Source organism: Dipodomys merriami, unplaced genomic scaffold, assembly GCF_024711535.1.
Source record: "Dipodomys merriami isolate MVZ:Mamm:240054 unplaced genomic scaffold, mDipMer1.0.p SCAF_5, whole genome shotgun sequence".
NCBI lineage: Eukaryota > Metazoa > Chordata > Mammalia > Rodentia > Heteromyidae > Dipodomys > Dipodomys merriami.
In genome coordinates, this window is record NW_027206068.1 from 34,702,644 (window position 1) to 34,725,468 (window position 22,825).

General features: G+C 33.6%; 1 protein-coding gene across 3 annotated transcripts in view; it reads right to left on the minus strand.

The window, feature by feature from the left end:
- Window positions 1-22,825, minus strand: part of Sema3a (semaphorin 3A) — a 318,416-nt gene that overhangs the window by 98,077 nt on the left and 197,514 nt on the right. For all 3 annotated transcript variants that reach the window (XM_069996371.1, XM_069996370.1, XM_069996372.1), the window contains one exon: window positions 1,230-1,323. In XM_069996371.1, coding sequence (XP_069852472.1) covers window positions 1,230-1,323 — 94 coding nt within the window. The remainder of the gene's footprint in view (window positions 1-1,229; window positions 1,324-22,825) is intronic.

Below are 22,825 nucleotides of genomic sequence, written 5' to 3' on the forward strand. Positions count from 1 at the left end.
AAATGATTTTCTATGTTTTATAGAGAGAGGAAAAAAGAAAGGAGGGAAGGAGAGGTGAGAGAAGGAATGGGGGAAAGAGAAAGAGAAGGAGAGAAGAGGAGAAATGGGAGACAGGGAGGGAGGAAGAGAGAAAGGAAAGAAAGAAGGAAAGGAGAGAATAAGGGGAGGGAAGGAAGGATGGGGAACAGAGAAAGGGAAAAAGTGAGGAGGTGGGAAGGAGGAAGAGCAGAAGAAGGGATGAAAGAAAGGAGGGGATGAATGAGGGAATCAGGGAACAAGGGAGAAGGAGGGAGGAAAGGAAATAGGGAAGGTAGGAGGAGAAGAAAGAAAGGATGAAGAGAGGCAAGAAGGAAGAAGACAAAAGGAAGATGAATAAGTTATTAGTTTATTAGTTTATTAGTTTTTTTATTAGATTTATTAGTTTTTGTCTATTAGAGAATCCCATTGTGGAGATGATTGAAAGGATTTGTAAAAATACTTGCAATGCAGATTAAAGTATTCCACTTTTACTTCTACATATAATATTTTCCTACATCTATCTTTCAAAATCTGCATTGCTTAGGGAAAAAAGGAAAAGAAAAACTTGTAAATAAGAAATGATGGTGAGAGAAACACCTAGAAGGAATCACAAAAACATACTGTGCTGCATTTCAAGAAAAAACAAAACAAAAAACAAAACAAAAATGAGAGGCCTCACAAAAGGTGAAGACAAAAAGCATTCCTTCATCCAATCTATTTAATAGGACATCAGAATAAGCTGACTAATATATCACAGTCAAGGTTTAGTTAACTTTTACACTACTTACAATGACTGTACTGATAAATTCGTCCAGATGTTGAGAAATTGATAGATCTCAGACCACAATTTATAGATGAGAATAAATGTCAGTTTTAAAATCATTAAGTACTTTTTATCTCTCAAGTGAAAATCAAGAGAAATTTCTTATAATGTTAAATATTAAAGTTCAAATAAGGATGCATACTGCTAGAGCTATTTTAAAGATATTATTAAATTATTTTGATAAAAAAGAATAAGATAAGTTAGTGCAATGTCAAAACAGCATTTAGTATTTTTTTCTACCTTCAAATATTCAAATATATCACTTCTGATATTCTACTCATGAAATGGTTAGTGATTAATAATAGAAAATCTAGACAGATAAATATAACACATAATATGTTACTGTTTAAAAGAGATTAATTATTTTGATTAATTATTGTCTACATACCTATTAGAAGAGATGCTGTCAAAAGTTTAGGGTCATAAGGACTCTTCCCACGGCCATTTTCAAAATGTGAGTCCTCAAGTTTAAAAATGTTGTCCTGTAGATTAAAACAAAAGAAGTCATTTTTCGTTTGTTCACAAAAAAGGGATATTTCCATCATATCACTTAGAGAGTGCATTAGCTTGTACAAACTTTAGAGACCACAAAATACATTAAGTGATTTAAAAGAAGTGGATCTAACCAAAGAACTCCTTGCTTTTTTAGCTTTTAGTGCCTTTTAGCATGTTGTAGGTAATGTTGTTGACCCAAAATTTAAAGAGCAAAATATGTCATAGCTAGAATTAATCTATTTCCTAAATAGTTATACCAAGATGTATCATAGTGACTTTTGAAATAATTTTAGATGTAAAGGAGTGTGTCTTTTTGTTTTTCTAGATAGAAGAGAAAAAGGGGAATCAACTCTTGTACTCTTCTGTGTGTGATTTCCACTAAAAATGTTCAAAGAGTCATCCCATACTTTGTCCTTTATACATGGTGCTACTCATGAAATTTTTGGATAGATAAACAACATGTAAGATGTCTGAAGTTCTTCCTCCTCTGTCTAAGAGAGAAATATTAGATTATATATTAAGGGGGTATGCCTTGAGGTTACATCAACAGAACAGGCAATTCTCCTCTGCCCCAGTTTGTGGAGACAGGAATGGACTTCTGATTACATATGAAAATGTTCATGTTCTAAAATTTTTTTTAAAATGTTCGTTCAAGTTCTGAGCTGGTATGTGTGCAGGAAAGCATGACACCCCAATCTTCAATGAAGTGCATTCCTGCCTGAAGCCTTGCTGAAATTCTATAATCTGTATATAGCCTATAAATGTAACTACCTCAACTTATATGTAACAGTGGAATAACTTTGGCATCATTTCTGAGCATTCTTTTCAGATCCAGGAGCTCTGGGAATTAATTAAGGCAGAATATGTATGCTTTTTCCAGTAGCACATTAACTTGTCTATAGTCGGAAATAAAATAGCTTTTTTGGCAATTTCTCTGCTATTCACATAAAAGTATTCTCTATCTTAGAATAGTAAATGACATTCATTTTATGGTCAGTAAAGATCACTTTATTTAACATTTAATATTTCTGATGGAGCTAATGGCAGGATTTCAAGTTATGAATCTTAAAATTCATTTGAATTAGGGAGGAAAGCAAAAAAGGAAGCAAACCAAGAGTTCTTGAGTTTTATTACTGTGAGTGGGAATTATCAAGTCTACTTTTTCATTGCATCGATTCTCTATTTAGTAATTAGATGTCCCTAGCAATGAAAATATACTTTTCTACCACAACCCTGGTAATTATGATTAAAATTCACATATACTTATTTGCTGTGGGTTAGAGAACAAAGGAAATAAATGTAATGTCAATATGGTAGAGAATATTGTAAAAATACCATTTTTTAATTCTCATGAAATGTTTTGTAACACTGACAAATAGGAGTTGTTCTCTCAAAGCATGTGACACTTAATATCTGGGATCTGATAGCCAAGTTAAACACACATTGTCATGACAAATGAGAAGTACTTCCAGTTTCATGTAGTACATGATTTACAAGGTACAGGATTAGACTTCATAGGAAGAGAGGTTAAGCATACCAGTTATGGTTCAAGAGAAGATGAAAAACTAGCCTTTGTCATGGTGTCAGGCAATATCCTCAAACCTTTCCTCATTTTTGTTGAACTCCAAAAATATATACTAAGTGAGTCACCCCTTTTTAACTGATACACAATCTTTTTACTCTAAATGTAACTCTTACCATAATATCTCATTGTATATCATGTAAATTCATATTTTATATGATTATACAAAGGGGCAAAACAAATTGATTATTCTTCCTAGCTCAGTGACATAAGATAGTCAAAATAATTGTGATTTGATGTTTGCATTCAAAAGGTAAATAACATTTTAAAACACAATGTTTTAGTGTACACTTCATATTTATTGCAAGCAACTTTGGAGTCCAGGGATGTTGAAACTGGACAGAAGAGTGAGGTAGTGCTCCCTCTTTCTGCCTTTAATTTTTTTTGGGCCTCAGGCAATTCTTGAAATTCCCTAAAATCTCAGACTCCCCAAGTGCAATAAGGTAAGAAAGTCTTATAGCGGACATGAAAATGTAATAACACAATATATGGTAATAACAATGAACTTATTATGCCCTCAAAAATCTAATAACAACAGATGCTGGAGGGGATGTGGACAGAAGGGAACCCTACTGCATTTTTGGTGGGAGTGTAAACTTGTTCAACCACTTTGGAAAGTAGTATGGAGGTTCCTCAAAAGACTCCACATAGAGCTCCCCTATGACCCAGCAATCCCACTTTGGGGTATTTACTCAAATAATCACAAACAAGACCATACTAAAGCTACCAGCACAACTATGTTTATTGCAGCATTATTTACCATAGCTAAGATATGGAACCAACCCAGATGCCCCTCAGTAGATGAATGGATCAAGAAAATGTGGTATATATACACAATGGAATTCTAGGCCTCCATCAGAAAGAATGACATTGCCCCATTTGTTAGGAAATGGAAAGACTTGGAAAAAATTATATTAAGTGAAGTAAGCCAGGCCCAAAGAAACACAGGTCCCATGGTTTCCCTTATTTGCAATAACTAGTATATGTCTGAGACAAGCAGAAATGGTCAGATAAGTTAATGTTAGGTGAAATGAACCCCAAGATAAGGACCCAAATGTTTTCTTTTCTTTCTTGCTATTATTTCTAAGATATTTATAAGATGATTTCTTTGTTGCTTTGTATGTCCCTCCCCCACGGTATAACCCTTGTTTTCACTGTATTTGATGTTGGAATAATTTGGGGAGGGGAAGGGAAAAAACAAATCTTTAGGTTGAAAAACGAACTTTACAACTTTGGAGCGGCGTGGCTGGGGGGGGTGGTGGAGAAGGGCGAAGAATGGGTGGGGTGGGAGATGGGCAGGGATGGTAAGGTAAACAAAGGAGGAGGCAACAATATTTGATAAGAACCGTACTCATTACCTTGCCCATGTAATTGTAACCCCTCTGTACGGTATTTTCACACACACACACAAAATCTTCACTTGGGTTTTCAATTTTGCATTGTTACTATATTTTTATAGTGAAATCATTCTCTGTGATTAAAATCTCTTCTCCCACACTAGGAATGCCTGCCTTTGCATCCATGAGCAAAAATTGTATATATATTTAGCTGATCTGGGGAAAGGAAGGAGAACAAAAAAATGGTGAGACAAACGACAGAGGGCAAACCAATGCAACAGTGATATTCACAAGACACTATGTTGGAAATGAACTTTACAACTTGGGAGGGAGGGCAGTGGGAGTGAAGCAAAGTGAGAGAAAAGAGTGAGAGGCTAACAATGTTCAACAAGAAATGTACTCATTACCTTACTCATGTAAGTGCAATCCCTCTGTACATCACCCTTAACAATAAAATTGAAAAAGATATATGGATGTTCAAAATATATGTAGATGCTTCTACCTTCCATAAGGCATTGAGGGTCTTTCCAATAGCTGCACAAAAGACTAATTGAGAAGTTTTCTTCAAATATTTTCATAACTTTAGGTTTTATTCAATTAGAATAAAATATTAAATTTCAGAATATGTGATTTTCTTTTAAAATAAGTATATAAACATACCGATCTTATCAATATGTGATTTAAAATCACTGTAACTGCCAATCCATTCATGCATTTAACTTGGAATTTCTTAAAATTTTGCATTATGTGTAAAAAAATTAAAAAGAGACCTCTTTTATCATGTACCTTTAGTACAAGATACATTTACTGTTGATGATAGAAACTTCAGTGTTGATGCTTTTGCTTTCCAAAGATCAAGATGTGTGAAGGTACTCACTTACTATGACTTAACCTTACTGCATATTAATACTCTGTTTTCATATGGACTAAATCCTACAGGTCACTGGCACTGCTTGAAAAGTATTTTGAAATTTGATTGCTACTCAATGATTCTCTGCCTTAGGAGAATGTTAAATAGATCACATATGAAAACATTAAGACTAAAAATCCTAGGACCCACTTATACAATAAACCATACAGTTTATATGCCTTACTTGGTCTGAAACAGTTTTCATTTATAGTAGTAATACAGGAACAAAATTCTAACTTCATGAACTCTAATTGCTTTAGCAGATACCATGAACATATCATGTAAGTTATTGTGCCATATTTTATTGCATGATTGCATCAGTTTTCAACGACTATTTTTAGCTTTCAAGACTACTCTTTCCCCTTTGTCTTTTGGATTTCCTGAATGTTATTAACTGGTGAGGTAAGGCATTAGAGGAAATAATAACTGTGCTAATGTCTAATCCAAAGTCTTATAAATTATAAACCATTGGTGACTTCATGGCAATAAATTTCTTAAATCTCAATCCTGTCTAAGCAATAAATTTTGGCAACAATGCTGTAATTTAAGTTATTTTATTTAATGGTTAAAACATAAATGACATTTTAAAAATGGAATAAAATAAAACCCTACATATATGAGATAGAATGAACATTTGCAAAGGGAAGTTACACAAAATTATGTAAAAGGCAGTATTTGGGATAACATTTAAACAATGTATGTGTTTAGAGCTATTCAAATTTCATTTTCCTCCTTCTTACAAAAGATATTCAGTGCAAGTTTTCTAAATAATTAAATATTCCTTCATCCTGCTTTTCCTCCTGATCTTTTTCTGAAGCTCATTTTTACTCCCTCATTCACCCTGGGTCTCCAACCCCAGGTTGACCTTGCTTATTTTAAAGATTAAATTGAAAGCCATTTCCTAGGAGAAGTCATTAGAGGTTTCTGCCGATATAATTTATTAGTGTCCTTTTGTGCAAATGGTAATTAACAAAATAGGCAATGGCTGCGCAGGGCAAATCTACTGGCTTCATCAAAGAAAGAATGCAATAGGATATCACAGGAAATAGAGTAGTATACTACACTTTGACCAAAGGAGATCCTGGTGAGTATCAAATTCATCTGGAATTTTCTTTTCCTTAAAGGGAGACTAGATTTACAGAGTGAAATACTAGATAGCAATCAGTCACAACACTATTTAATGCAACTCAATTAAAAGGAAATCACCAATTCTTCAGTTGCATTAGTTACATTTCAAATATTCAATACTGGCAAGTAGCTTGTGATTACAGTATTGTAAAGAGGCAAATATTGAGCATTTCAAGTGGCATAGAATTTCTTTAGGCAACATGGCTTTGAATTCTTAATCTTTTTTTTTCCTTAACACCATGATGTTGAGTTGTCAATCACTAACTAGACTTCCAAGAACAGATATTTGCACAACATGTCACAAGCATAGTGAGAAAATTATAATGACTTCAATAAGAGATGATATTGCAAACTATTTTTTATTGAAAAAAGAATTTAGTGCATTACAAACACATATTTCTGTGTATCATTCTTCTTCATATTCACATTTCCATCATTTATTCAGGTAGATATTTATCTCTTATCCAAGGTTAGGCTGGATACACAGTTTATTGGATGCATTGATTTTCCAGCAAGGAAAATAGATGCATGTACAGCAGTATATTTATACTTTCTTTTTTATTTTTAAAATTTATTGTAAAGCTGATGTACAGAGGGATTACAGTTACATGAGTCAAGTAATGAGTACATTTCCTTTTGAACAGTGTTACCCCCTCCCTCATTCTCTCCCATTTTTTTCCCCTCCTGACTTCTCTATAGTTCATTTCCAACAAAGTGTCTAGTGGGTTTCACTGCTGGATTGGTTCACCCTTTGCTCCACCCTTTCTGTGCTTCCCCTTCCCCTCCCCAAATCAGATAAACCTATAAGCAAGACAAAGGGTGCAGAAATCAAAAGCAGAGACAGAAGGGAAGAAGAAGAAGAAGAAGAAGAAGAAGAAGAAGAAGAAGAAGAAGAAGAAGAAGAAGAAGAAGAAGAAGAAGAAGAAGAAGAAGAAGAAGAAGAAGAAGAAGAAGAAGAAGAAGAAGAAGAAGAAGAAGAAGAAGAAGAAGAAGAAGAAGAAGAAGAAGAAGAAGAAGAGACAACGACGGAGAAAAAGCACAAACAGTATCATAAAAACCCTTTTACTTCCTCTTCTTTCTCATTTTTTGACCTTAACCTGTGGTATTCCAAGATATATGCATTCTCTCATCTCTTGTATTTCGATTATTTATTGATTGAGGAAAATCCTACTGCATTGCTTACACAAATAGAAGGATGAATGAAAGAGTTAAATGTGTGACCACTGATTTAGAGAAGGAGATGCTTCAAGAAATTACAGCCCTGCAAACATATCACAAGGATCTATCCTTGACCTCAAGGAGTTAATAACTTAAGAAAATGACACAAATGTGGAGAAAAATGTTATACAATGAATATTTGTTTACAAACTTTAAGTATTAAACCAAGTTACAGATTGAGTTCTGGGAAATATTATGCTTTTAGTATCTTAGTGTTGTATGTTTTGTTACCATAATAATGTGCTATAAAAACAAATGAGCAGGGCTGGGAAGGTGGCTCAGTGGTAGAGCGCTTGCCTTGCATGCTCAAGGCCCTGGGTTCGATTCCTCAGCACCACATAAGCAAAAAGAAAAAAGCCGGAAGTGGCGCTGTGGCTCAAGTGGTAGAGCACTAGCCTTGAGCTGAAGAGCTGAGGGACAGTGCCCAGGCCCAGAGTTCAGGCCCCATGACCGGACCCAAAAAAAAATTAAAAAAAAAAAAAAAACAAATGAGCAGTTTAACCTAAAAATACATTCATGCCTTTTTAGCCTTTGTTTTATTGGGTACTATAATTGTTCATTTATCTACATAATATATGTCAATAAATAATATCCTTCTTAAAAATGCTGACTTCACTAGGAACTAAGGTTTTCAGATTACTCCTTTGCAGAACTTCAAAAGCTTCTCACATAGTTGTGCCATGTAGTCATCCCATCATGGCAATGAAGCTATTTTGTTGATTAATTGTACCCAATAGAAATAGTTCTAAGACTTGCTAAATAGAATTCCCTGCATATATAAGTTCTTATTGTTTTTTCCATATGTATATTTATTTAAAAATATATTAAATGTAACTAAGTATTAATTTAACAAGTAAATATACATAGAAAACTATCACATGAGTTTGAAGGTGGAATCTGAAATTGAAAGGTGTGTTTATCAAATTGATAGAGTGCATGGAAAAACAAAACAGAAATATTTAATAGTATTATGTTACATAATTACAAAGCTCGGAAACTAAGCTATTACAAAGCTTGGAACCACTTGGTCCATTTTAAAAAATATTAACATAGAATATGTATTAAATACTGTGTCTTAAGAATTCGTGTATATTATTTTACTTAATTTTACAATAATCCTCCTATTAGTATACACAACACTTAAAGCTCAGAGCTAATAAATGATGAGGGAAAATTTTGAAAACATAACTGTTTCCAAATATCTTAGTACAATCACAGCATGGGCTCACCACAATTACTCTGTAAGATGTAACCTGAACTATCAGAAACAGTAAGCATTGGTAGTTCATGGGTAGTTCAGGAAGAAAGCTGTGGAAAAGAGGAGGCAAACAACCCACTTGGGCTATTAGTGAAAATCCCTGAAAAGAAAATAAATATAATTCATATTTGAGTAATGGCCAAAAGTTGACTTTAGACAATAGAGCCTATGTACATGTATTAAGAGAAAACTGAAAAGTAAATTGGGGGAGGAACCAAGCAGTAGAAAGTTTTTCATGTCAACTAAGTAATTTACTCTGTTTTCAGGTGTCATTAACAATTTAGTTGGAGAGCAACAGCATCAAAGAGAAGCAGTATTTTGGCAAATCTGACAGGGATATGTGGGAAGCTTTACAGACACATGAACCTAGTGACAGGTAAAAAACTACTGACATAGCCTGGGGAGGGAAGAATCAGCTCTTATTGCACATTATAGCAGTGTGAAGGAATTTTGTATGTATGTGGTAACTTGGTAGAGTCACTTAGCTTCTTTGTAGCTCATGTTTTTTAACCTTTGTTAAATCAGAATTCTCTTTGATGTTCACTTGTTAAGTCTCCCCTCAAGAAAATTGAAGGAAAGCATACAGATAAGTTCTGGGCAAGCCTAAGGGTTTATGGACTTTATATAGTCATATAACAATAAGTCTTTTTTTTTTTTTGTCGGTCATAGGGCTTGAACTCTGGGCTTGGGCGCTGTCCTTCAGCTCTTCATCTCAAGGCGAGCGCTCCACCGCTTGAGCCACAGCCCCACTTCCCTTTTTCTAGTGGTTTATTGGAGATAGGAGTCCCTCGGACTTTCCTGCCCGGGCTGGCTTTGAACCCCGATCCTCAGATCTCAGCCTCCTGAGTAGCTAGGATTACAGGTGTGAGCCACTGGCGCCCGGCCTACAATAAGTCTTATATAGCTTACTTTAACTATTTAAAGCATTTCCAGTTAGTCACTGTGCAGAGCTTTCTATTTCTCACATTAGGATTCTGTAACTGAGTTTCTACATCTGCCTTTTCCGATTTCTTTTCTTGTAAGTACACAAATACAGGGTATATGTCAAGAGCATATTTCACTTTTTGTTTTCAAGTTGCTACTATTTAGAATCCTCTTATTTTTAATAAATTCAGCGATTGAACTTCAGCCTCCATCCCTCTGCTGATCAGGTCGCTTCAACTTGGTTTCCTGGTTCATATAAAATCTTATTTTCCATAGTTATTTCAAAATTGAGAGCTATTAAGAGTCCTTGGATTTTCAAAAGAATATAAGAGCAATTACAAATAATAAGCTTCATAAAAAATTACTCTGTCAGAAACAGTTATTTAACAATATACATTGCAGGAAGATACAAAAGAAATGTAAGCCTGGTCTCTGTCAAGGAGTTCTGAGAAATATAAAATGTAATACTTTGTGAATAAAGCAGGTATAATTTTCTTCCTTGATTGCCACATATTAGTCTTGCCTTAGGTTTAACTGATTTAGAGCCATATCACATTAGAATTTTATTTTTCTATATAAATAAGCAAAAAAAGTTGCTATGAGTAAAATCTTATGAATTGAAATGCAACTTGTTAAAATATAAGTTCAACTGGAAATATACACTTGTAAAATTTCTAAACATACAAGACACTAATAATTTCCTTTCAGATTAATTGGTAGTTTTGAATAATTTTAAATGTATAAAAATTATAATGTTTGGTTTTGACCCTAAAAAATAACTTCAGAAGCTGTAATATTTTGCATCATTAATTATTATTCCTAATCAGTTATTGCCATGAAGGCTATGAAAATATATACAACTTGGAAAGGATTTTTCCTCAGTAAGTTTGGTTACAAAACTAAACAGACAATCATGGTTTTAACAGAAATGCATTCTAGTTATTAAAAAAAATATTTTGGTATATTAATGAACGTATAATTGTGTTTAATATTCATTGATACAAGATCCATTGTTAGTTTTATTTTCATTGAATTGGTTATTTCTTTCTGGAGAATTTCTAGTAGGATCTAATATAAACACAAAGAAAAGATTCCCAACTAGTCTGAACCTCTATTGTGGTAGTTTGCACCTGGTCTTGTTGACTTCAATGTCTACTGCCTGCTATACTATTTTTTAACTAATAACCTCTTCTACAGATTATATATGGCTTTTCAGTTACCCATAATTATTATACAAATTATACAATTATACAAATAATTATTATTTGACTTTCACCATTGATGTAACAAAAATATTAATTCTAGATATTGAAATCTAGATTTTATCTCATTGTTCTAAATATTTAGTGCATTTCCTAGAAACACTTAAAAAATCTGGTGTTAATGTATTTTGTTTATAAAATGGAAATAGAGGACACAATTGTTCCTCATTTCTTTTAAATAAGAAACAACATGTAAAAAAAAGAAGCAACATGTATTAATATAAGGAATATAAAACATTGACTTCATTTTAATTTTATTTATCATAAATACACCTTTTTCTTTGATAGCACAAAGAAATTCATTTTCTATGATAATAGTAAAAAAATATGTTAAGTAATGATTAGCCATAGTTTCCTGAATACTCTGTATTTTTATATCCACATAATAACCCATATAAATAACCCTATTTTTACTTGAAGATGAAATTACAAAGAACAGGAGATAAAATGCTTAAGGCAGATAGTATGTAGCCAAACAAGGTAATTTGTTTATAGAATAAGTGATATAGAGAATTGATGAAAACCCTTCTTTCCTCCCCTAAATCTATCATATTTCAGTTAATACTCTTGGATATCAACCTGACATGTATATGCATATATTAATAGATTATTTTAGCTTCCACATATTAAAGAAAAACTGAAATGATGAAATTCCTTAGAAAGGATAACTCACAATCTAACAAAATAAGTACCAGGAATGGGTTCTTGAAAGTAAAGGGAGGGAGTAGACAATGACTATAGAAAGGAAGGGGAGAAAATGCAGTCATGAAATCCAAGACACATTCAACAAAATTAAGAAAAATGAGGGAAGGGTGAGATTGAGAAGGACAGGAGAAAATAATTAAAGGAGTGACATTGATCAAGATGTGTCATATTCATATACTATTTCTTTGAACAAGTCCTCTGTCAACTACTTAAATATGAAAAATAAAACTTGAAAATCCTCCAACCTGCTTTTCTACTTGATTTGCTCATTATTAAGTTAGAAATATACACTATACATAAAGGATTGTTATGCACATACATTTACATGCAACTTGTTTGTTTATGAATTATTCTTAACTGAATTGATCATGACTGATGATGCTGTTAGTGTGGTCTTCATAGTCTCCTGTGAAAATACTAGGAACAAGAAGAAAGAAATAACGTATTTCAAACATCATTCGCAGAAGATGTTTGAAGTCACTTTGTTTCCAAGTTTAGGAAAATGTTATACTTTTATTCATTCCCCTCCTAATAATAAGGAGGACACACAGTTCTTATAGCTGGATTAACAGGCTTTTCTTTTTTAAGTTAAGGGATCTGAATTCATCTGGGCATTTCCCACAAACAGTGGGGCCATAATTCACCATTTTTGTCATCATTAAAATTAATAGTATAAACCAAGGAAAACAGAAAGCATATGTGTTCATACTTCATGCAGATTATGTTTTTAATAGGAGCTTAATTTGAGTTTAGGCAGATATCACATGCTTGTCATGGTATAATTATTCAACTATGAATGCCTGTTAACTCCCAAGGTATACAACAATAAAAGAGAAAATTCTAGCTTGGTTAGTATGAGAAATTCCAGAACATGAACAATTTACTCTTGTATTTTGCCCCAGTCCAAACTGGTAAAGTAAGTTCAATCAACAGACAAATCAGTGATCTATAATGCAAAGTGAGAAAAAAGTAACATTTTTCCAAATATGAATTTTCAGATGTTTACACTCAAATCACAGTCACTTTTTGTGTTCTTAGAATTCCCTAAAGTGTGGAGAGTTTCATTCTAACTTGTGGAAGTGCAGTTTTCATTTTGTACCACTTCTCTTTTAAATGTGTTTCTTACATCCATGTTTAGACACCACTGGGAAATCTTATCAACTTAAATGTAAATATGTTAAGAGAAAGGAGACTAAGTACTACAAGGAGAACTGGAATCTATTCATATGGTTTCTTTACATTTCAAGATTTTTTTTCAAAGATGCCATCTGGGAAGTGAAGAAGCCAAAAGGACTAACATTATATTTATAATAAGCTTGGCTTCTGCAAAAGCTTATCATTCAAGTGTTGTCATAATGATATGATGCAACTGTGAATTCCTTTTAGAAAATTAGTAAAGAATTCAATAGTAATTATTATTTTGGCAACGTTACTGTATTGTATACAAAAGTATTGTATACAAAATTAACTTACATTAATTCTTGATGAAAACACATTTAGAAGATGCTTTAAATAGAATAAAAAAGATCTTAAAATTTTCTGTACACTTAACCTGATTATTTCACTTCTGGAACTGGACCCTAATGAAGAGATAAAGAATAGTTGAATCACCTGGATGTGGATGTCTAGATTTATTATTATTTATTTTTTATTATATATATACGTATTTAAAAAAATTTTTTTTGTCAGTCGTGGCTTGAACTCTGGGCCTGGGAGCAGTCCCTGCGCTCTTCAGCTCCAGGTGAGCAGTCTACTGCTTGAGCCGCAGCACCACTTCTGGTTTTCTAGTGGTTATTGGAGATAAGCTGGGCTGGCTTTGAACCGTGATCCTCAGATCTCAGCCTCCTGAGTAGCTAGGATTACAGACGTGAGCCAAGGCGCCCGGCTGGGCTGTATATTTAGATTAATGAAAAAAACAAAAAGAAAGGGAAGCCAGGGATTGGTGGCTCACGCCTGTAATCCGAGCTACTCAGGAGGCTGAGATCTGAGGATCACTGTTGAAAGCCAGCCTGGGCAGGATCATCCATGAGATTCCCATCTCCAATTAATCACCAGAAAACAGGAAGTGTGCTGTGGCTCAAGTGGCAGAGCACCTGAGCTGAAGAGCACATAGGCCCAGAGTTCAAGCCCCATGAGAGACAAAAAAACAAAAACTTAAACGGGGGAGGGGTGGGGAAGTAAAATTTGTCAGTTTGGGCACACAAAAGCAGGAAATGGAGGTGTTGCTCAAGTGCTAGAGCCTCCCAGGAGTAAAGTGAAAGCAAAGAGGTTTGTAGGACTAGCGCTCGCGCGGGCACGCAACACACACACACAGAGTGAAAGAGAGCTATGGGCAGGGATCATGCATGTAATCCTAGCTATTTTGGAGGCTGAAATTGAGAGAATGTGGTTCAAATTCAGCACAGGCATAGGTATGTTCACCCAGCCCCATCTCAACCAATATAAAAGACAGGGCATGGTGTTGCCCAGCATTAAAAAGTAATCCCAGTGAGAAAAATTAATAGGATGACCTGAGTCTGTGTTGGCCTGGGCAAAAAGACTCTATTTCAACAATATAATGAAAACAAAAGCAGCTAAGCATGTGGCTCAACTAATAGAACACGCACCGCCAAATTAAAAAAAACCTTGAATTCAAACCCTAGCACTGCCAAATAAATAAAATAATGAGAAGAAACAATCATATAGAGATTTATGTAAAATGACTTAGAACATACTACTCTTGTGCCCATTTTCTCTGGCATAAAACACTAAATAATTCCCCAAGTCTATTTTGTCTTGAGCACTTCATAGCTAATTAAGAATCACAAGTATTTATAAGCAAAATACATTTAACACATTAAATGGCTAGTGATATAAATGTTGTTCCTCTTTGTGGTATTATTAAAAAATGGCAAATAATTTCTTTAGCGAGCTGCTTATTTTGTGGTTTTCAAAAGTCAAAAGGAAAATTTCTGGAATTTGAGCTTAGTGTCCCATCTGTGAAATTTATGGTCCGGGATAAGGGTACATTAGGCAGCTCATCCTTTTTACTTGAAGTTACTCAAATTTCACTGAGGTCAGGGTAATGTGTGTAAGGAAAAACAACAACAACAAAAAAAAATTCTAACAGCTTTATGGTTCTTTAAGAAAATACTATAACATCTATTTGCTTCAAGTATCGTAATGATTGAATCAAAATTTCCGACCTTCATCAAAACAAAGCAGAGATCTAATCATAACAATAAGTGAATTATGTTTCCCAATTATAGCCCAATATATTTAAAACTTGTGTAAAAGTTCTCTCATTACACAGTCAAATCTATGACATTAGGAAGAATGAAGTTGCCATATATTGAAACCCAAATACCTACACAAAATGTGATTGTACACCTATTAATGTGGGTCTTTCAAGGGATACCGAAAGCATGTGTCAATATTAGTGAAGGAGGATGTTACTTTTGCCACAAACTTTTTTTTTTTTTTGGTTCTATTGAAGTTCAGGAGGGACAAAGGGAGGATGAGAGGGGGTGTCATAGGAAATGAGAACATAGATGTAGGAGGATATTGGATTACACAGAGCTTTGAAAGTGACCATAAAATCTTGGACAATGCCCTGGGAGAAAGAAAAAAAAAAGCAAAAACAAACAAGTAACTGGTGGGTTGTGATTAAGACAGTGAGTGAAGGCAGATGGAAATGAAAACTGCTGCAAGGCCAGGGAGGAGAGAATGTGATAGCCACTAAGGTGAGCGCTTGCCTGGCTTTTGGTAAAGGTACACCTTGTAGCATAACTATATCATTACAATCTGAATTCTGTTTACAAGTAAAAACATAACCTAATATTAGACAGGAAACATACAAAATATGGAATACATTTGTTGCACTACTTACATCAGAAAGTAAATTTCATCATAAACACCTCTCTCACTTTCCTCTAACATTGTGGCACTTTATTTAGCTTTTTGGAATATAAATCAATATATTATTCTCTTCTATTGTCTTCTGTACCATTTTCCACTTTAAAAATAAATAAAGCAAAAAGAAAAGGGTGAATATGGATGGGTCATCAGGAAGGAAAGCTTTCTTGTTTTTAGTTAGACACTTTGCCTTATCTGTGGTTTTGAAAAGTTTAATGCAACTGAACTGTAAAGGTAAGAAAACAGTTACTGCTTGTCTTCCATGTAGGTTTTTATTTTTTGACATTGTTGGACATTTTATAATAATTTCAGCTCTCAAAGATAGGTAACCACAGGGACGAAGCTAGAATAAAGCTGGTTATCTTATTATTTTAATTGATTTTATAACTTTAGCATGTCTTTGTCATTTGTTTTGTTTTGTTTTGTCTGTGGATGTGCTATGTGATCAGAGTTTGTACACGAAGACATAAAGTGTGCTAAGTGGTTACCACAAGAAATATTATTGCTGTCAACTGATGCCAACACTCTCCCCAGTGTTAACATTAAATCACAGAATGCAAAACAAGAAGCTAGTAAGATAGGAGGCTCTATTCTGAACTGCACTGCTGTGTCTGAGTTGGTTCCTCACTGGTTGACTCTAGGAGCTGCTGCCTGGTATGGGCCTCTCTCTAATCGCCCTAGGGTTATTTTCTATGTGCTAATAATATATAAACTCTTTCCTATGATTTTTATCGTTCTTTCTTATAATCCTCACAAATGCTCTATAAAGTAGATATTATTTATCTCATCTTACAGTTAAGAGGGCTGCTTATCTTCCAGGGAATACAACTAATAATTAACAGAGCTGGAGCTTACAATAATTATATGGATCACCAAGGTATTATGATAGAGGATAGTGGGCTTAACAATTCAAGTTGCTGCTACATGAAATGCAGATTTAAAAAAAATAGCAAATAATAACAATGTGGTTTGATACTGAGGAAATACTCTGAGAACAAGGACTTATTATTTCTAGTATTTCTCTGTCACCAGTTGTCTCAACTTGTTTTTCTCACTGAATGATAACCAGGGGTATGTGTAATAAATGACAGACTTTAGAAACTTAATTCTGGGTTTTTGTTGAAGGATTATTTGGAAAAGGTATTTCAGAAGCACAAAGAAGAGTTTATCAAGTTGCACAATTTGTTTTTGCTTGATGACCTACACTAGGTTGAATCTGATTTCATTTGTACTAAATTTCATGTTGCTTTAAGAAGACAAGTAGGAGAAGGAAAACAGATTAGTAAGAAAAGTGTTCAGGAGTAATGGTATAAATACTAGCTGTTCATAAGTCACTGTGGTGTTGTCCTATGCAATCCATTCCTTACACTATAACTATGAAACCTCTGTTCATGGAGAACCTATTGTATATAGAGTCTTATATTCAGTTTTCACTTGTTGGCCTTTGTCCATTTTTTGTCTTTTGTTCAACTTTCCTTCCTCTGTACTTCTTTCTTCTCTATCTTAAACCTCCTACTTACCTTGAACTTCTTTGGAGCTAGATCAAATAATCTCAGTCTTATTTTGGAACTTTTGTGGTACCTCATATGTAAGTATTCTATACTGGTCTTTCTTTTATGTTGCATGTAATTTTAAATCTAAATAGGCATACATTTTCGAAGGAAAAACATTAAATTTATCTTTATTTTGTAAATATATAATGTTATTTCAATCTTAAAATGATTAGAAAAATGTGTTAGTTATCCCATTATTTTGTTTTCCCCAGCTTCTTGAACAGCAAGATAGAAATCACTGCAATATGAATACTAGTTTGAGAATTCAAGCATGAATTGCTTGTAACTTGATCTAGTTGATGTTTAAATCACTTACAGCAGTTAATACACAAAATTATACTCTTTCTAAAGAAGGACTTATTGATGCTTCAAAATCTTTAGTTAATATTTTTTCAAGATATGCAACAATGTGAAAGGACATTTATTTGTTTCATAAAATCACAATAATTGTCTTAACATTTTAGAGTTAAGAAGAGTAAAAAGGCTTTGAAGTAATACTCCTCTGATGACTCAATGAATAGTAAGAGCTGTTAGGGAAAAGAATGTTCCTTAGTGAAAAAGTACATATAAACACTCATCTCAAGCATGTTTTTGTTGCATATTTTCAGAGGACCAGTGTAAAACATCTCTCTTTAAATAGAAAATAAAACCTCAGGATCTCAGTTCAGCTAACACTTTCCTCTGTGGTATTCTATTTGCAAGAGAAAACTTACTTTCATATGCATTGTGTGTATGTGTGTTCATGGTATATATATAAGAAGGAAATCCCTTTGTAGAATTCCTTTAAACTAATAACCACTTCTATTAGTAGAAGTGGTCCAAATTTTCTGAAATAGAACCAAGTCCTTACTAAATGCAAATATTTCAATAATAGTAAACTTATGGATATAAATATGTAAAGCATCAATTATTCACATTTTGACAAATGCCATATTTCAAATAACATTTTATATTTTAAAACTGCTAGATTCATTATAGTTTTAATTTTGGATTATAAATTTGAAGACAACTATTTAACAGTCTACAACTGAAATAATACATAAGAAATAACAGTAATATCATTGAGTGAATGTTGAAAAAAGATCACTTCAAAGTATTTCTTAACATTTTTTTCATTTAGTCTCTTCTCTCAATATGATCATCTGAAAATATAACAATTTGTTAAAACTAGTGACAGAAAAACTTTTGTTTGAACATATTTAGTTTTTCATACTACAAAACACTGTAGCAATTTGAGAAAATATTTACAATTTAAACCAATAATTAAGAAATCAATTTTCCTTAATAAGACATCATCAGTTTTTTTTCTAATAGACACACAGCTTGAATTTCATATAACTCAATACACTGCTAAAATCTGAATTTTATTCAATTCACAGTATTCTCCTTGAGAATATTAGTAAATTAATCTTTTTGCTGTGTCAAATACATGCTATTCATTTACTGACTGAAAAGAAGGAGAAAAATTTACCTAGAGAGAGTACAGGGAAACTTACTTCCACATAAATTTAAATACCTGATTTTAAATTAGGCTGTGTTATCTCCTGCCAATTAAATTACTTGTTGGAGGAACATAAAAGGAAATTATTTCATCAAAATAAAATTTTACTTTATTGTCATAGGGCTTTTATTCAAAGTTCAAGCAATGGACCTTAATTTTCCTGAAAGGCCCCTTCAAGTTGTTATCTTTTGAGTGCCAGTATGAACCTTTACTCCCTTTATTTGATCTCCACCTCCTTGGTTCTTGGCCTAAAACTGTTACATCCCTGTGTTGAACAATACGTCCTTTTTGTTTGCTTGTTTGTTTCTTTTTGTTTTTGTTTTATGCTAGTTCTGGGGTGGACTGAGTGCTTTCCACGAGCCTCTCTGTACTCAAAGCTTGTGCCCTACCACTCGAGCCATGGTGCCACTTCTGGATTTTTCTGAGTATTTCATTTGTGATGAGTCTGATGGATTTTTCTGCCCTGGCTGGCTGCAAATGGTGACCCTCAGATATCAGCCTCAGCCTCTTGAGTAGGTAGGATTAGAGATATGACACCCACACCCAGCTTCACTTAATTTTTTAAAATGCTTTTATTTGCTATGTATCAATATTCAGGAACACACTATACACTTTAAGGTAGACCTGCTGCATTTTCTTCAGTGTAGCAATTAAGAAGACCCCCAAATCATTGACATACTTAACTCAGAATATTAAAGTCTCAAACACAATATATTCTCTTGAATAATATTTACATGTATATTATATTGAAGACATATTTGCTATCTCTTATTACTCATTACACTGCTCTGAGGAAGGAATGCATGAGTTGATAACAAAGGAGAAGATGGACTGACAAAAGCAAATATCTGAAGAAATATCTGCCCGGATAACAAACCACTAAGACAAACAGGAAGAGAGATGAGAAATAGAAAGGAAATGAAAGAAGAGTAAAAGCCTTCAGGTGTTGGTAGAGAGTTTCCCTAAGGAAGATTCAGAACATAGTAAGGTTTAACGAAACCTACCCCTGTTTATACTGTATTTGATGTTGGTATAATTTGTGGAGTGGAAGGGAAAAAACAAATTGTTTAAATAGGGATACAGGTGGAACTATTGCAACAATGAGATGTATAAGACGTTATGTCAAAAAACGAACTTTAGAACTTTGGTGTGGGGGGGCAGAGATGGGAGGGCAGGGATAGTAAGGGAAACAAAGGAGGAGGCAACAATGCTTGAGAAGAAATTACTCATTACCTTGCCCATGTAATTGTAACCCCTCTGTACGGTATTTTCACAATTAAAAAAAACTTACTAATAAAATAGAAAGCAAGCAAGCAAGAAATCAAGCAAGCAAGCAAGAGAGAGAGAAAAAGAAAGAAGGAAAGAAGGAAAGAAGGAAAGAAAGAAAGAAAGAAAGGAAGGAAGGAAGGAAGGAAGGAAGGAAGGAAGGAAGGAAGGAAGGAACAAACCTAGGAATGATAGGAATGAAAGGAGACAAAGGGATGTCTTTAAACTGGAATAATAGGATACTCTTGCTTTTTGAGAATATTGCTCTGGCTTTGGTGTGGAAATGTGACTGGATAGGACAAGCAGAGAAGTGGATGAAGTAATGAAAGGAGCGCAGTGTAATTTTTGAGCATTGTTTCAACTGAAATCATAGCCTTGGTGACCTTTACTCCTGGACATTGGTACCCAGCAAAAAAGTCCAGCTTGTTTATTACATGTGGGCACCACCTTAGAGGCAAATGTCTGTCTTCATATATGACTTATTTACTGACACATTATGCCTAAGACAATAGATTCTTGTCCTCACTACACTTACTCTTCTTTACTGTTTCCTTGAGCTTAAATTATACATATTTTCAATTTTCTTTGAATCTTAGCACTATATTAACATTATGTTCTAGCCAAGATGAGTGTACAGATATCATTAATTTACCAATTTGTTTCATAGAATGATTATGATTATTGTTGTTATTGTTATTATTTTGCCAATCCTGGGGCTTGAACATATGTCCTGGGCACTGTCCCTGAGCCTTTTTATGTTCAAGGGTAATGCTCTAACACTTAAATCGCAGCACCACTTCCAGTTTTTTCTGAGAAGTTTACTGGAGATTAGCATCTCACAGACTTTCTTGCCTGGGCTGGTTTCTAACTATGATCCTCAGATCTCAGCCTCCTGAGTAGCTAGGATTATAGCTGAGAGCCACTGGTACCCAACATTAATATAATTTTTGTCTATAATGATGGTCTTGTGAACAGGAGAGAACATTATATGCTATTTACCAGATATAAAACTAGGAAATATAGCTATTTCATTCAGAACTGGAGAAAGTATTAAGCCACATGATAGGGGAATCTCTGCTTGATAGGGTACTAATTCTACATCAACAACAATGATAACACACTTCAATATATAAATACTCCGAAACTTGAAAGTACCTCAAATTTTAAGTATAAATGAATTGTTTATTTGATTTGAATATTCATCTTAGTTGAGATAAACAATATACAGGTAAATTTATCTATGCATAAAGATGACTCTCTTCACTTAACTTTGTCATAATAGGAATTTTGATTTCTTAATTTAAACTGAAGATTTGCTAACTTTTACATTTACAAATTTTCAAAGAGCAATTATATTCTCAAGTTTCCATTTGTATAACTTTGTCTAAGATATTGACAACCACTATGAATTTAAATACAAGCATATTATATAATTCTATATAAAGTTATAGTTTATATATGCATATATATACATATCCAAAAATGCATATATCTCTATATGTATCTATGCATATATTCCCATTGAAAACATGTGCAGAAAATTAACTATAGTCTTTTAAGAACTTTAAATATAAGCCCAAGTACAGTTATTTTAATATCTTTTTCCTAAGTCACATTTTATCTCTTTGGACCTTGGAGGTCTTTGAGTATAAAGAACTTTGTCTCTGCATTTTATCTTTCTTTTCTTTTCTCATGCTCTGTGTCAACACCCAACTAGTCTCCACCCTATTCATTAAAACTTATTTTTTTTCTAACAGATGTTTCATTCCCTTTCTTTCATGTTATCCACGGAGATCAAAGGTTTTAGCCATTCCTGTCTTTTGTGTGCAGACGTGTGTGGCTGAAATTTTGCATGATTCTTGTGTTCACATTGCTTCTCTAATGCTTTGAATTATATTCTTTGATAATATTTGATGTGTGTTGACTGCTTCAACTAATCAAAATCATCTTAAATCCAGCTACTTTCATGAACAGGAAAGTAAATAGTAAATATTGAAAAATATACATATTTTCTGTTATAGAGGCAGTCAGCACATTATAATAAACAAATATATTTTTGTAACACAATCATGAAAATTTCCCAGAATGACGTAGTTTATAATCAGAAAGATATACTTAATGACCAGAGAAATACAGGAAAACTATAGATATATTTTAACTCATTTTTTGTAATGTTTCTAACAAAAACTTATTTAAAAAAGTATTATCTCTATGCACTTGTATAAAGGGGTTTCAATAAATCAGTTTAAAATTACAATGTATCTTTATCTATGTCATATTGTCCATCATTTTTTCCCATCTTTCCCATCCCTACTCATATCCTCAAGTTATATGGGTCTGTTTTCATATTTAATTAAGTTGATATATTCTTCACAGTCTGCTATATATGAAGAGTGTAGCTTTCATTTCCTTGTACATACTGAGCACTAAAAAAGCAAAGTAATGTACTCTGATGAAGAGGAATCTGGGTTAGCTGTTGATTGGACTGACCTTGAACTCAGCTGTATCACAAGTTAACTATGGATCTCAGGATGCAATTCAACCAATCTTTGCTTAAATTTCCTGTATTCTGAAGTATAGATGTATTAGAAAAGCTCTACATGAATTATCAGCTATAGTATTTTAAAAACATATTGTGTGTGTGTGTGTGTGTGTGTGTGTGTGTGTGTGTGTGTGTGTGTGTGTGTGTGTGTGTGTGTGTGTGTGCCTGTCCTGAGGCTCTAATGCTGGGCCTGAGTGCTGCTTTTGAGCTTTGGTGGTGCTCAAGACTAGCACTCTAGCACTTGAACCACAGCATTATTTCTAACTTTTTGGGTAGATAATTGCAGATAAGAGCTCCATAGAATTTCCCACTCAGGTTGGCTTCCAATGGCAATCCTCAGATATCAGCCCCCTGAGTAGCTAGTATTACAGGTGTGAACCACTGATGCCTGATTAAACATATATTCTTA